This window comes from Salvelinus alpinus, chromosome 12 (genome assembly GCF_045679555.1).
Source record: "Salvelinus alpinus chromosome 12, SLU_Salpinus.1, whole genome shotgun sequence".
Taxonomy (NCBI): domain Eukaryota; kingdom Metazoa; phylum Chordata; class Actinopteri; order Salmoniformes; family Salmonidae; genus Salvelinus; species Salvelinus alpinus.
In genome coordinates, this window is record NC_092097.1 from 34927014 (window position 1) to 34942345 (window position 15332).

The window sequence follows — 15332 nt, forward strand, 5'->3', positions numbered from 1 at the left end:
TGCACAGGTCAAGGGGCAGCATTGTGGCAGTTTGTTGAGCAGTAGGCTAGGCTAGATTCTGAGTGATGAATTCATAAATTAATTGAATTTAACACTGCCCATTGTTCCCATATTGGCTCTTCATGAATGAATTAGATTCATTCACCTTCTAAACTGATTATGTTCAACAGGATTTGATAGCCCAACGTGGCCAGATAAACTGTTAATCTGCAATGAAGCATTATGCTGTGGTAAATTAGTTCAGCAACTAAAATAATTAGTCAGTGCGAGCAGCAGAACCTGTTCTTGCTGGCTTGTGGGAGCTTGAATCCTGAAACAGTTGTCTTAAAGATCTTTGACAAAAGGGTATAAGCTCTTGCTTTTATTCATGGTATTGATCCAGTGTGGATTCATAACTGTAAGGGAAGTGTTCATTCATGTTGTGTTATATGTATCTCCTCCTTGTCACAATAAGTTGCATCTTTTTTCTTACAGTACACTAATGGTGACTTTTCATCATGCAAAACAGCACATATCTGTGCAAAAAAACCCATGTGAGTTCCCAATACTGCAACTCGCAATTGAATTGCTATCTGGTCAGACAATCGCTTCCTTGTAAGCGAATGTTTAGAATGACTGGACTGCTGTTCACATTTTTGTCAAAACATGGTACCGTCCCTCCTTCCTAATCTGCATGGGGACAGGTTGAACCAGAAGTATCTATCACCATGTTGTCACATCAAGCAGAGTCCTGTATGCTCTCATGGGTTGTTGTGTGCCTGCTATCTGGTCTGATTCCCAAATGGCACCCTATTCCCTATATAGTGTACTACTTTTGAACAGAGCCCAATGGATAGTACACTATAGTAGTAGTACACTATAGGGAAAAGGCTGCCATTTAGGATGCAACCCCGTATTATGTTCACATGACATCTCTTTATGGCAAAGAAACTTGACCTTCTTTACCTGCTGTACCTTCCAGCCTCCTCCCTTTATTGTCCCCACCTGGATTTATTACAGCATGCAGTAACTCCCAGCCGAATGTTTACCCAGGTCTGTTCCCTGGTGTGTGTGCGTGTGGCGTGCATGGAGGCATGTGTGTGCTAGAGGTGAGGGAGGAGGGGCCAGGGAGAGAAAGAGAGAAGGAAAAAGAGGGAGGCAGCAATAAGTCTATGGGAGAGAGGGAGAGAGGAGGCTTGGGCCAGCTGAGAGAAACTGTCAGAGTATCAGAGCTGTTTCAGACGGACATTGCAGCGTCATTCACTGAAGCAGTACAGTATTAGGAATCATAAACAGTACACTGGCTAACTTGACCTGGGATGACACTGAACCCAGACACACGCATGCACACTTAAAGTAGAACGCACATCTATAGACTTACACACAGACAGGTAAAGGCCCAGTCCCCTTGGAGGGGTACCGGCCCTGTCAACATGGGGAGCTCTCAGTCCCAACAGAAGAAGAGGGGCGGGGCAGCAAACTCAACCAAGAGGAAGACAAGTAACATGTGAGTGAATTGTTTTCTCTAATACCTGTACTTACAGTAACATAAATAGCAGTGGACTATTATTACTATATGAGCTATTGGGACAATGAAATTCTTGGTGAATGTTTCATGAGTTCTTGTTTGTCATAGGTTGTGACGTCTTGTAGGGGGAGTTTACTGTGTACTTGGATGTTTTGGGTTGTCAACTTTGTTATGGCTTGACGAGAATGCTTGTGACCTGTAAGAATGTTTGTGGACCAGAAAGGAACCAGCTTAAATAAATAATCTTTGTTCAAAACTAAGTGTTGGAGACACTATAGTTCACTAGTAGATTTAGACAGAGCAGGGGGATAGAGTTGCTCCCTGCTTCACACACACTATGTAACTTTTCTCTATTTGGATTTCAAAACTATTACAATATCGTCACTTGTCATGTTGTATTTTTGGGCTTGATGGTGTGGAAAAATACGGCCTTTGCTAGTTTTTGCAAGTTATATATCTTATTATTCCAATTGAGGGATACATAGGACTTCAAATGAGAATAGCTGTGGGAAATGGATTGAGATCAGTCATTTAGTATGCTGTGTATTACAAGCATACACTATGCAACAGTGTTTAAAACAGTCAGTGTATGCAGTGTGTTGTCACCTCCAGGAGTTTCATACTAGAGTGTGAATGAATGGTCTCCGTTCAGCAAATATTCACATACCCCCACTCACTCAATAATAAGGCTTCACAACAGCCTAGAAATGTAGTGTCAGATGTTTGTCTACCGTACCCTCTAGTACATGGTCTGTTTTTGTGTGTGTGTGTGTGCGTGTGCGTGTGCGTGTGCGTGTGCGTGTGCGTATGCATGCACACATCTCTGATAATAGGGTATGATGTAACTATTCACACTATCGAGTGCCTATGAATCTTGTGTATTGAATGCTGCCTTTCTTTTCCAATACTTCCAATGGATCTGAGCTGTTTGCAAAGATACCACTGAGATACGTGGAGACATTTTACAGTTGTTGATTAAATGGAAACCCTCAGTTGTTTCATCATGTTTTGTTGAGCAAAGGAAGGGTTAGCTGGCTAACTGATTGATCTCACTGTGTGAAATACATCCTGGGTTTCCACTAGTCCTCCCTGTACTGTCAATGTTTACATGAGGAGATGTCTCTCCGAAAGGGGACCACTCTGCCCCCTGCAGGTTATGCCCACAGAAATAGAATAACCATAACGGAGAATCGCATTCAAGTCAATGTACTGTAATTCTATCTCTATGGTTATGCCATCTCAATAACAGATGAGGCAGCGGACGTAATGGATGCATTTAACCCTCATGCTTTTACTAATACAGTCAACTGTACCTCACATAAAAGATAAATAAAGGCTGCATCACTGTTTGTGTTTTATTTTATTTTTATTTCACCTTTATTTAACCAGGTAGGCTAGTTGAGAACAAGTTCTCATTTGCAACTGCGACCTGGCCAAGATAAAGCATAGCAGTGTGAACAGACAACACAGAGTTACACATGGAGTAAACAATAAACAAGTCAATAACATGGTAGAAAAAAAAAAAAGAGAATCTATATACAATGTGTGCAAAAGGCATGAGGTAGGCAATAAATCGAATAATTACAATTTAGCAGATTAACACTGGAGTGATAAATCATCAGATGATCATGTGCAAGAAGAGATACTGGTGTGCAAAAGAGCAGAAAAGTAAATAAATAAAAGCAGTATGGGGGGTGAGGTAGGTAAATTGGGTGGGTAGTTTACAGATGGACTATGTACAGCTGCAGCGATCGGTTAGCTGCTCGGATAGCAGATTTTTAAAGTTGTTGAGGGAGATAAAAGTCTCCAACTTCAGAGATTTTTGCAATTCGTTCCAGTCGCAGGCAGCAGAGAACTGGAAGGAAAGGCGTCCAAATGAGGTTTTGGCTTTAGGGATGATCAGTGAGATACACCTGCTGGAGCGCGTGTTGCAGGTGGGTGTAGCCATCGTGACCAGTGAACTGAGATAAGGCGGCACTTTACCTAGCATAGCCTTGTAGATGACCTGGAGCCAGTGGGTCTGACGACGAACATGTAGCGAGGGCCAGCCGACTAGGGCATACAGGTCGCAGTGGTGGGTCGTATAAGGTGCTTTAGTAACAAAACGAATGGCACTGTGATAAACTGCATCCAGTTTGCTGAGTAGAGTATTGGAAGCTATTTTGTAGATGACATCGCCGAAGTCGAGGATCGGTAGGATAGTCAGTTTTACTAGGGTAAGTTTGGCGGCGTGAGTGAAGGAGGCTTTGTTGCGGAATAGAAAGCCGATTCTTGCTTTGATTTTGGATTGGAGATGTTTGATATGAGTCTGGAAGGAGAGTTTGCAGTCTAGCCAGACACCTAGGTACTTATAGATGTCCACATATTCTAGGTCGGAACCGTCCAGGGTGGTGATGCTAGTCGGGCGTTCGGGTGCAGGCAGCGAACGGTTGAAAAGCATGCATTTGGTTTTACTAGCGTTTAAGAGCAGTTGGAGGCCACGGAAGGAGTGTTGTATGGCATTGAAGCTCGTTTGGAGGTTAGATAGTACAGTGTCCAAGGAAGGGCCGGAAGTATATAGAATGGTGTCGTCTGCGTAGAGGTGGATCAGGGAATCGCCCGCAGCAAGAGCAACATCATTGATGTATACAGAGAAAAGAGTCGGCCCGAGAATTGAACCCTGTGGTACCCCCATAGAGACTGCCAGAGGACCGGACAACATGCCCTCCGATTTGACACACTGAACTCTGTCTGCAAAGTAGTTGGTGAACCAGGCAAGGCAGTCATTAGAAAAACCGAGGCTACTGAGTCTGCCGATAAGAATATGGTGATTGACAGAGTCGAAAGCCTTGGCCAGGTCGATGAAGACGGCTGCACAGTAATGTCTTTTATCGATGGCGGTTATGATATCGTTTAGTACCTTGAGCGTGGCTGAGGTGCACCCATGACCGGCTCGGAAACCGGATTGCACAGCGGAGAAGGTACGGTGGGATTCGAGATGGTCAGTGATCTGTTTGTTGACTTGGCTTTCGAAGACCTTAGATAGGCAGGGCAGGATGGATATAGGTCTGTAACAGTTTGGGTCCAGGGTGTCTCCCCCTTTGAAGAGGGGGATGACCGCGGCAGCTTTCCAATCCTTGGGGATCTCAGATGATACGAAGGAGAGGTTGAACAGGCTGGTGATAGGGGGTGCGACAATGGCGGCGGACAGTTTCAGAAATAGGGGGTCCAGATTGTCAAGCCCAGCTGATTTGTATGGGTCCAGGTTTTCCAGCTCTTTCAGAACATCTGCTATCTGGATTTGGGTAAAGGAGAAGCTGGGGAGGCTTGGGCGAGTAGCAGCGGAGGGGGCGGGGCTGTTGGCCAAGGTTGGAGTCGCCAGGAGGAAGGCATGGCCAGCCATTGAGAAATGCTTGTTGAAGTCTTCGATTATCACGGATTTATCGGTGGTGACCGTGTTACCTAGCCTAATAGAGGTGGTTCAGAACCTTGCTTGTGTGATGACTAAACCTGTCCTGAGACCTGAGTTTTGTCGGCTCCCAAAGCTAATACCTAGGCTTTAGCTCAGCAGGCTAACAAATATTGATATTATGGTGAGCTGTTACTGATGGACCACGTTAGATAGATCCATTTCCGGTCACAGTGGTGAAGTCATAAATCAGAAGTTGTGCTATAGACAGTCCTTTAAAGAGGTTAACTGATTTAAATTGGGCCCTGAAGCAAAAGGTTGCCCTTTCCCTCTGAATCTTCTGCCACAGGGGACCTTTTGTTTATGTTGTGTAGAGATGAGTGTCAGGTTCTTCCACTTTCTAAGGTCAATGATATAGATAAAGATAGCTGCTAATACTTTACAAGACACACACTGTGGTGACTTTGTGCTATCCCACTGGACACAGACGTCAATACAATATCTATGCCACGTTGGTTCAATGTCATTTCATTGAAATGACGTGGAAATAACGTTGATTCAAACAGTGAGTAGGATGTCATCTAAAGAGATGTATTAAAATCGATAGTCACCTAAATTACATAATAAGATGTTTAATCATATGTTTAACTTGGGTAAAACAGGACATGGTTATCAATATCAATTCATTACCCACTGTTTGCACAAATTGCTTGGAAATGCAACAGCTGGCTCTATGTGAGCCACTCACACATCCTATTTGCATTGCAAACACGGGTCAGTTCAGACAGGGGATATCTGTGTATACTGTAACATCATACAGGACTTTGTTGTCTCATCATTTACCATGTGCAGTGTCCTGGACTGGGCAGGGCTGGCTGGGAAAACACCTGTAACACTGCAAACAGGTGCTCAAGACCTTGGGGTATGTTTTAATATTTATACTGGAAGAAAAAGAAACGCACACCTATTTAGGCGAGGTGCTGGCTAGCGGAGTAGAAAACTTAAAAATAAAGGAGAGCCGCACACTCTAGGAGCTCAGATGCAAAAATGTAATTACCAACGTTTCGACAGCCAAGCTGTCTTCATCAGGGAATAATCACAAACACTGCGGGATGACTCGTTTATATAGTGTCAAAAGACACACAGGTGTCTGTAATCATGGCCAAGAGTGGCCTAATATCATTGGTTAATTCTCAAATATTAAAATGGCATACAAAGAGCAGCATACAAAAAACAAATGGATAACATACGATCATAGATTCATTTTAGACTACACAAGCTTACAAACAATTACAATGGCAAAGTCACAATAATCACAAGAATGGCTTCAGATCAAAGTCTACGTTACCTATGGCCTATTTATTGCCTACCTCCTCATGCCTTTTGCATACAATGTATATAGACTCATTTTCCCCCCCTACTGTGTTATTGACTTGTTTATTGTTTACTCCATGTGTAACTCTGTGTTGTTGTCTGAAATAAATAAATAAATAAATACACAAATATTCCACACGAGGACGTATTGAAGCTATGGAACATTTTCTTCTGCAACGTGACCCTAATGAACTACCTTCCAGTGAATGCATTATAACATTGGCTGAAATAGTACTCACACACAACTATTTCATGTTTCTAAATGATTCAGACGAAGGGTACTGCTATGGGATCCCCCATGGCTCCTAACTATGCTAATTTGTATGTCGGTTACATGGAGAAACAGTCTATTTTCAATCCTCTAAAAAATGTTTTCTTACCTAACATCATTATTTGGAAACGGTATATTGATGATATTTTTGTTCTGTGGAGGGGTGATGCAAAACAGCTCCAGGCATTCCATGCTTTTCTTAACTCCTGTTCTGAACATTTGAGATTTACTATGCAATCTGATAACTGATTTGACGTGTTTCTTGATCTTCTGATCTTGTGTGAAAATAATGTTCTATACACTGATCTTTACAGGAAACCTACTGATCGTAACAGTTTGTTGAGGGCTGACAGTTCTGTCGAATCAAAGGAATTTGCAAAAAAACAATCAGATGTCGACAGAAATATGGCTGAGACGCAAAGAAAGTTCAGGGAGAGGGGGTACAAAAATGATCAGATTAATATTGCCATTGAGAAAATTCAAAACAAAACGAGACATGACCTTTTTCAAGGGCAGTCTCGCAAAAAGACGCATTCTTGCATTCTAACTACCCGCTATTCAAAGCGCTCTGAACAAATTAAGGGAATCGTTCACAAACATTGGCACATTCTAAAATCTGATGATAGTCTCGGTAATGTGTTTTCGGACCTTCCCTTGGTCGTATTTTCACAGGGCAGAAATCTCAGAGACCAATTGGTACACTCTGACGTTGGTAATTACCTCCCTAGGAGAGGGGGTGACCTTGATAATTTATTGTTTAAACGAGAGCCTGCCTGGATCTTTAACTTAAAGACCCTTGCTCCCTTCGGTCTCAACGTAGACTTTGATCTGAAGCCATTCTTGTGATTATTGTGACTTTGCCATTGTAATTGTTTGTAAGCTTGTGCAGTCTAAAATGAATCTATGATCGTATGCTATCCATTTGTTTTTTGTATGCTGCTCTTTGTATGCCATTTTAATATTTGAGAATTAACCAATGATATTAGGCCACTCTTGGCCATGATTACAGACACCTGTGTGTCTTTTGACACTATATAAACGAGTCATCCCGCAGTGTTTGTGATTATTCCCTGATGAAGACAGCTTGGCTGTTGAAACGTTGGTAATTACATTTTTGCATCTGAGCTCCTAGAGTGTGCGGCTCTCCTTTATTTTTTAAGTTTAAAATTTATACTAGCACAGCCTCTGCCTTATGCTTATAGGACTCTCTATGTCGAGTTAGCAAATGTATATCTCAAGTGCAGAAATGGCCAAACCTTGATAACCACCTTTCTCACATTTGTTCCAAAAAGCTGAGTGAATACATCACAAGACTAGTGAAGTATGACCGCGTGAAACTAAAAATGACCTTATTTGAGACTTATTTGTATGGTTTACGACATTCACATTTTATAGATATCATTCCATTTAGTTGTAGGCCTATATTATTAAAGAGGTATACAGTGATGAAATCAGGACAGCCAGAGAACAGGGTAAAATAGGCCACTCAAGCAGTAGGTGGAGCAGTTTCTGCCACCAGATGGCGCTCTCATCACATGAAGGGGATTTTCCACAGGGAGACTGTACAGTGCAAGGCTTATCAAACCTGGGATTCGTCCTAAATGGCACCCTATTACTTATATAGTGCACTACTTATGAGAAGGACCTATAGTGTGGCTGGTCCCAGATCTGTTTGTGCTGGTGTGACAAGAACCCTAGGAGTTGGCAAGACAGAAGAAACAGATCTGGAACTAGACTAAAGCTGTGTTCGAATACTCATACTAACCGCACCACCCATACTATTTGTGACGTAAATTGAGTATGTAGTGTACAGTATGTTAGTGTGGGTATTCTAACACAGCTTAAATGTAACCTTACATACTAGGTAGACAAGGCATATATAATAGACACGCGAAGGCATAGAGATCAGTCTATAGTCATGATTGGAGAGCAGTTTAGATGTCTGTACGTGGATGTGGTCTCCTCCACCTCTCCTTGTGTAGACTCGAAAAACGACTTTAATTTTTACAACGCTCTGACAATACATGAAAAAAAGTAGGCAAATGTTAAGTTTCAGTGATACAGAGACACATGAGATAACTGTTATAAGACGTTGTGTCTTTGAGCCTATGTTGTGCAGAGCGTGGTGATTTTCCCTGTCAGGTTTTTGGACAGGGAAAGTCATGTGCCATGGATGAAAATAACAATGATCATTATCACTGCTCTGAAAATAGACTCACTTCCAGATATGGCTATGCAACAGAGGGGCTCACAACAGCTGACAGATGCTGGTATGTTACATAAACTAATAAAATACATTGTGTTACTTATTATTTATTTATCTCTCTCTCACACACTTGCATATACACAAATACACATGCACACAGAGAAAGCGAGAGAGGGGGAGAGGTCAGATCCCCTTATGAATGTTGTGGATCACACCAAGCAGCAACAAAGTTCCCATAATGAGAAGTTTGGAGTGAAATCAGGCTTATAACTTTATAGAAGAGGACAGACTGGGATGAGGACGTATGAAATGAGGGCCCTGCCATACATAAAATGTCTTCCTTTGCCTGGAGACAGAAATAGCACCAGTGAGGACAGACAGAGCAGCTGGCTAATACAAAACCCACTACAAATGCAAGTGTGTGTGTGTGCGTGCGCGTGCGCGTGCATGTTTGTGAGTGACGAAGAGAGTGTGAGCCTGTTTGTGTTGGCGACATCAGAGAAAGAGAGAGTTGGGTGTCTCCTAACATGCCTGTTTGTAGCTACATATTTACTAACTAGTATATGTTGTGTTGCATGCCTACCAGAGGGATTCACCTCCTTAACTAATATTGTCATCACAATCTTAGCTCCACCCTGTCCGGTAAAAGAGAACAGAGGAAGTAGCCAAAGAGGATTTCTACTTGTGAACGATTGTTATTGTTCCTCCATGCTTGGCTCACTAGAGATACGATGTTAGCAGGCTGTTGTGCAAGGCCCGCTTTCCTGCATGAGGCCATCCTTGTTATTGGGTGTTCAGTGTAAGACTGGCATCATGACTAAACATAGATTTAGTGTTGGTGTTTGTGAAAAGCAGAGAAAAGTGAGAGGTTGCTCCGATCAGTGAGGACATGTGGCTTGATGAGACAGCGAGACAATGTGTTAGGGGATGTGTCATATTCCTTTACCGTCCTCTTTACTAGCCCTCAGACAAGTGTGCGTGTGCTTGTATGTGTGTATGTGCATGCATGTGTGTGTGTGTGTGTGTGCGTGCGTGCGTGCGTGCGTGCGTGTGCATACATGTGTCTGTGTCTGTCTGTGACTGTCTCAATGTCTGACTGTGTGTGTTTGACTCACTGTTGTCTCAGTGCGGATCCATTTTACCCATACAATTATTTTTTGGGGGGGTGTATTTGTATTTTGTATTTATTAAGGATCCCCATTAGCTGCTGCCAAGGCAAGGGCACAACAGTAGATGGTTGCTGGGAACAGACACAAGCATTCGTCTAATTACTACAGTAGTTCTATTCCCACTGACAGCAGGCCCGGGATTTGAACCAGCATCCCAGTGTTATTATTTTGGCTTCATAAAGGCTTTACGACAGCTTCATTAAGCCTGAACAGATATTGTTTGTTCAAAGTAGAACAGGATTTTGTTACTGCTTTTTTCAGTGGCATGTGTTTTTAGTTTTTCTCAGCTTCATAACTTTCAGTGTGTGTTTGAAATATGAAGCCTGTCTATGTAGCTCTCCTTAGGTTACATAATGAAACATCAGTCATTCTCATACTGTATCCTCCTGAGCACAGTAGTATTGGAGCAGAACGTTGCTAAAGTTTAGCTGCTAACCATACAGGACTGGGTGGGGTCCTGTTTGGAACGGCGCCCATGCACCCCACAGACGATTGCTTTACCCTTCTCATTCATGTTTATGGCTGCCAGTGTTATACTACAACAAACAAGCACAGCCTTAGCATTTCAATCAAGTGGTATGTTTTTGATGTTTCGTAATATAGCATTAATGTGGCCATGTGTGATGTGTATGCGGTTACACCACAATTCTTTTCACTTTGATGCTGATTCATTAATGGAATTGTATGCTGCTTTATGGTTGGATGAACAGCTCAAGTTAGTTCTACACTTTGGACAGGCGTGGTCAGTTGGGATAGAAGTGCATGGGGAATGTTTGGTTGCAACGTTCACGCATCATTCCTATAGCAGACCGTTGACGAGACGTATGTGGCAGGGTCTACAGGAAATCACGGACTACAAAAGAAAACCAGCCACGTCACGGACATAATTTTTCACGCTTTGAGGATAATACCGTGCCACCGTCGCGGCCCGCTAACAAGGACTGTGCTCCCCTCTCACCTTCTCCGTGGCCAACGTGAGTAAGATATTTAAATGTGCTAACCCTCGCAAGGCTGCTGGCTCAGACAGCATCCCTAGCCGTGTCCTCAGAGCATGCGCAGACCAGCTGGCTGGTGTGTTTACGGACATATTAAATCCCAGTCTGCTGTCCCCACATGCTTCAAGATGGCCACCATTGTTCCTGTACCCAAGAAGGGAATGCTAACTGAACTAAATGACCACCGCCCCGTAGCACTCACTTCTGTCATCATGAAGTGCTTTGAGAGACTAGTCAAGGATCATATCACCTTACCTGTCACCCTAGACCCACTTCAGTTTGCATACCGCCCCAACAGGTCCACAGACGATGCAATCGCCATCACACTGCACACTGCCCTATCCCATCTGGACAAGAGGAATACCTATGTAAGAATTCTGTTCATTGACTACAGCTCAGCATTTAACACCATAGTACCCTGCAAGCTCATCATTAAACTGGAGGCCCCGGGTCTCAAACCCGCCCTGTGCAATTGGGTCCTGGATTTTCTGACGGGTCGCCCCCAGGTGGTGAAGGTAGGAAACAACATCTCCACTTCGCTGATCCTCAACACTAGGGCCCAACAAGGGTGTGTGCTCAGCCCCCTCCTGTACTCCCTGTTCACCCATGACTGAGTGGCCATGCACGCCTCCAACTCAGTCATCAAGTTTGCAGATGACACAACAGTAGTGGGCTTGATTACCAACAACAACGAGACAGCCTACAGGGAGGAGGTGAGGGCACTCGGAGTGTGGTGTCAGGAAAATAACCTCTCACTCAACGTCAACAAAACAAAGGAGATGATCATGGACTTCAGTAAACAGCAGAGGGATTTACCCCCCTATCCACATTGAAAGGACAGTAGTGGAGAAGGTGGAAAGTTTTAAGTTCCTTGGCGTACTCATGACAGACAAACTGAAATGGTCTACCCACACAGACAGTGTGGTGAAGAAGGTGCAACAGCGCCTCTTCAACCTCAGGAGGCTGAAGAAATTTGGCTTGTCACCTAAAACGGCAACTGTACCGCCCTCTACTGCAAGGCTCTCCAGAGGGTGGTGCGGTCTGCACAAGGCATCACCGGGGGCAAACTACCTGCCCTCCAGGACACCTACACCCCCTGATGTCACAGGAAGGCCAAAAAGATCAGGACAACAACCACCCGAGCCACTGCCTGTTCACCCCGCTACCATCCAGAAGGCGAGGTAAGTACAGGTGCATCAAAGCTGGGACCAAGAGACTGAAATACAGCTTCTATCTCAAGGCCATCAGACTGCTAAGAGCAATCACTCACTCAGAGAGGCTGCTGCCTACATAGAGAATCATATCACTGGTCACTTTAATAAATGGATCACAAGTCACTTTAAACAATGCCACTTTAATAATGTTCACATTAAGGCCCAATTTGGACATTTTCACTTAGGGGTGTACTCACTTTTGTTGCCAGCGGTTTAGACATTAATGGCTGTGTGTCGAGTTATTTTGAGGGGACAGCAAATTTACACTGTTATACAAGCTGTACACTCACTACTTTACAGTGTAGCAAAGTGTCATTTCTTCAGTGTTATCACATGAAAAGATATACTCAAATATTTACAAAAATGTGAGGGGTGTACTCACTTTTGTGATATACTGTATATATTTTCCATCCCTTTAGATTTGTGTGTATTAGGTAGTTGTTGGGGAATTGTTAGATTACTTGTTAGATATTACTGCACTGTCGGAACTAGAAGCACAAGCATTTCGCTACACTCGCATTAACATCTGCTAACCATGTGTATGTGACCAATACATTTTGATTTGATTTGATTTGACTGAATCTCATTCTGTTGTAGAATATAATGTGGACCTCTTCTGACAGACAGTCAGCGCTTATGTAACTGAACGCTGTACAAACCTGGCTCACTCAGCATGTGTCTCAACCTTCCCTGGATTACTTTGAACTTGTTGTGCTCTATGGGTTGAACTATTCTTACACCACCTCACCTCAATTCCTCACTGCAGTAGTCCATGTGCAGGTGGCAGCAGGAGAGGAGACTCATGTGTGGTGAGCATTCAGATGTTTGCTCAAGCTTTGGGAACACTGTCATTGTGTTGAAACTGTTGTCAGGACGGGTATTTCAGACAACAAACACTTTAAAGAGTCTACAAATGCTTATAGTATTTTAACCCAACACAATTGAACATACCTGTACCTGGAAAACTGATCAGAATTACAAAATGTATGGAATTCATCATCAGCAATAACTCTCCAATGTATGAAAATGTAATGGAAGGACATAGAATACATTTTTTGACTCCTAAACTAGAGGTTGACCGATTATGATTTTTCAACGCGATACCGATACCGATTATTGGAGGACCAAAAAAAGCTGATAACGATGAAATCAAATCAAATGTATTTATAAAGCCCTTCTTACATCAGCTGATATCTCAAAGTGCTCTACAGAAACCCAGCCTAAAACTACAAACAGCAAGCAATGCAGGTGTAGAAGCACGGTGGCTAGGAAAAACTCCCTAGAAAGGCCAGAACCTAGGAAGAAACCTAGAGAGGTACCAGGCTATGAGGGGTGGCCAGTCCTCTTCTGGCTGTGCCGGGTGGAGATAATAACAGAACATGGCCAAGATGTTCAAATGTTCATAGATGACCAGCAGGGTCAAATAATAATAATCACAGTGGTTGTTGAGGGTGCAACAGGTCAGCACCTCAGGAGTACTCCAAGTCAGTTGGCTTTTCATAGCCGATCATTCAGAGTATCTCTACCGCTCCTGCTGTCTCTAGAGAGTTGAAAACAGAAGGTCTGGGACAGGTAGCACGTCCGGTGAACAGGTCAGGGTTCCATAGCAGCAGGCAGAACAGTTGAAACTGGAGCAGCAAGGTGGCCTGATGGACTGGGGACAGCAAGGAGTCATCAGGCCAGATAGTCCTGAGGCATGGTCCTAGGGCTCAGGTCCTCAGAGAGAGAGAGAGAAAGAAAGAAAGAGAGAGAGAATTGGAGAAAGCATACTTAAATTCACACTGGACACCGGATAAGACAGGAAAAATACTCCAGATATAACAGACTGACCCTAGCCCCACGACACATAAACTACTACAGCATAAATACTGGAGGCTGAGACAGGAGGGGTCGGGAGACACTGTGGCCCCATCCGACGATACCCCCGGACAGGGCCAAACAGGCAGGATATAACCCCACCCACTTTGTCAAAGCACAGCCCCCACACCACTAGAGGGATATCTTCAACCATCAACTTACCATCCTGAGACAAGGCCGAGTATAGCCCACAAAGACCTCCGCCACGGCACAACCCAAGGGGGGGTGCCAACCCAGACAGGAAGATCACATCAGTGACTCAACCCACTCAAGTGACGCACCCCTCCTAGGGACGGCATGGAAGAGCACCAGTAAGTCAGTGACTCAGCCCCTGTAATAGGGTTAGAGGCAGAGAATCCCAGTGGAGAGAGGGGAACCAACCAGGCAGAGATAGCAAAGGCGGTTCGTTGCTCCAGTGCCTTTCCGTTCACCTTCACACTCCTGGGCCAGACTACACTCAATCATAGGACCTACTGAAGAAATGAGTCTTCAATAAAGACTTGAAGGTTGAGACCGAGTCTGCATCTCTCACATGGGTAGGCAGACCATTCCATAAAAATTGAGCTCTATAGGAGAAAGCCCTGCCTCCAGCTGTTTGCTTAGAAATTCTAGGGACAGTTAGGAGGCCTGCGTCTTGTGACCGTAGCGTATGTGTAGGTATGTATGGCAGGACTAAATCGGAAAGATAGGTAGGAGCAAGCCAATGTAATGCTTTGTAGGTTAGCAGTAAAACCTTGAAATCAAACCTTGCCTTAACAGGAAGCCAGTGTAGAGAGGCTAGCACTGGAGTAATATGATCAAATATTTTGGTTCTAGTCAAGATTCTAGCAGCCGTGTTTAGCACTAACTGAAGTTTATTTAGTGCTTTAGCACTAAATAAAGTAGAGCATTGCAGTAGTCTAACCTAGAAGTGACAAAAGCATGGATTCATTTTTCTGCATCATTTTTGGACAGAAAGTTTCAGATTTTTGCAATGTTATGTAGATGGAAAAAATCTGTCCTTGAAACAGTCTTGATATGTTCGTCAAAAGAGAGATCAGGGTCCAGAGTAACGCCGAGGTCCTTCACAGTTTTATTTGAGACGACTGTACAACCATCAAGATTAATTGTCAGATTCAACATAAGATAAGATAAGATAAGTTTAATGCTAGCTAGCAACTTACCTTGGCTCATTGCAGCCACAAGGTCCTTTTGACGCTGCACTCGCGTAACAGGTGGTCAGCCTGCCACGCAGTTTCCTCATGGATTGCAATGTAATCGGCCATAATCAGCATTCAAAAGGGCCGATTACCGATTGTTATGAAAACTTGAAATCGTCCCTAATTAATCGGCCATGCCAATCGGTCGACCT

At 43.7% G+C, this 15332-nt stretch overlaps 1 protein-coding gene across 1 annotated transcript in view; it reads left to right on the plus strand.

The window, feature by feature from the left end:
* Positions 1 to 1143: 1143 nt before the first annotated feature.
* The window catches only part of LOC139535984 (transforming acidic coiled-coil-containing protein 1-like), a 46058-nt gene continuing 31869 nt past the window's right edge, over positions 1144 to 15332 (plus strand). Inside the window, exon 1 of the mRNA XM_071336024.1 lies at positions 1144 to 1486. Coding sequence (XP_071192125.1) covers positions 1413 to 1486 — 74 coding nt within the window. The 5' untranslated portion in view covers positions 1144 to 1412. The remainder of the gene's footprint in view (positions 1487 to 15332) is intronic.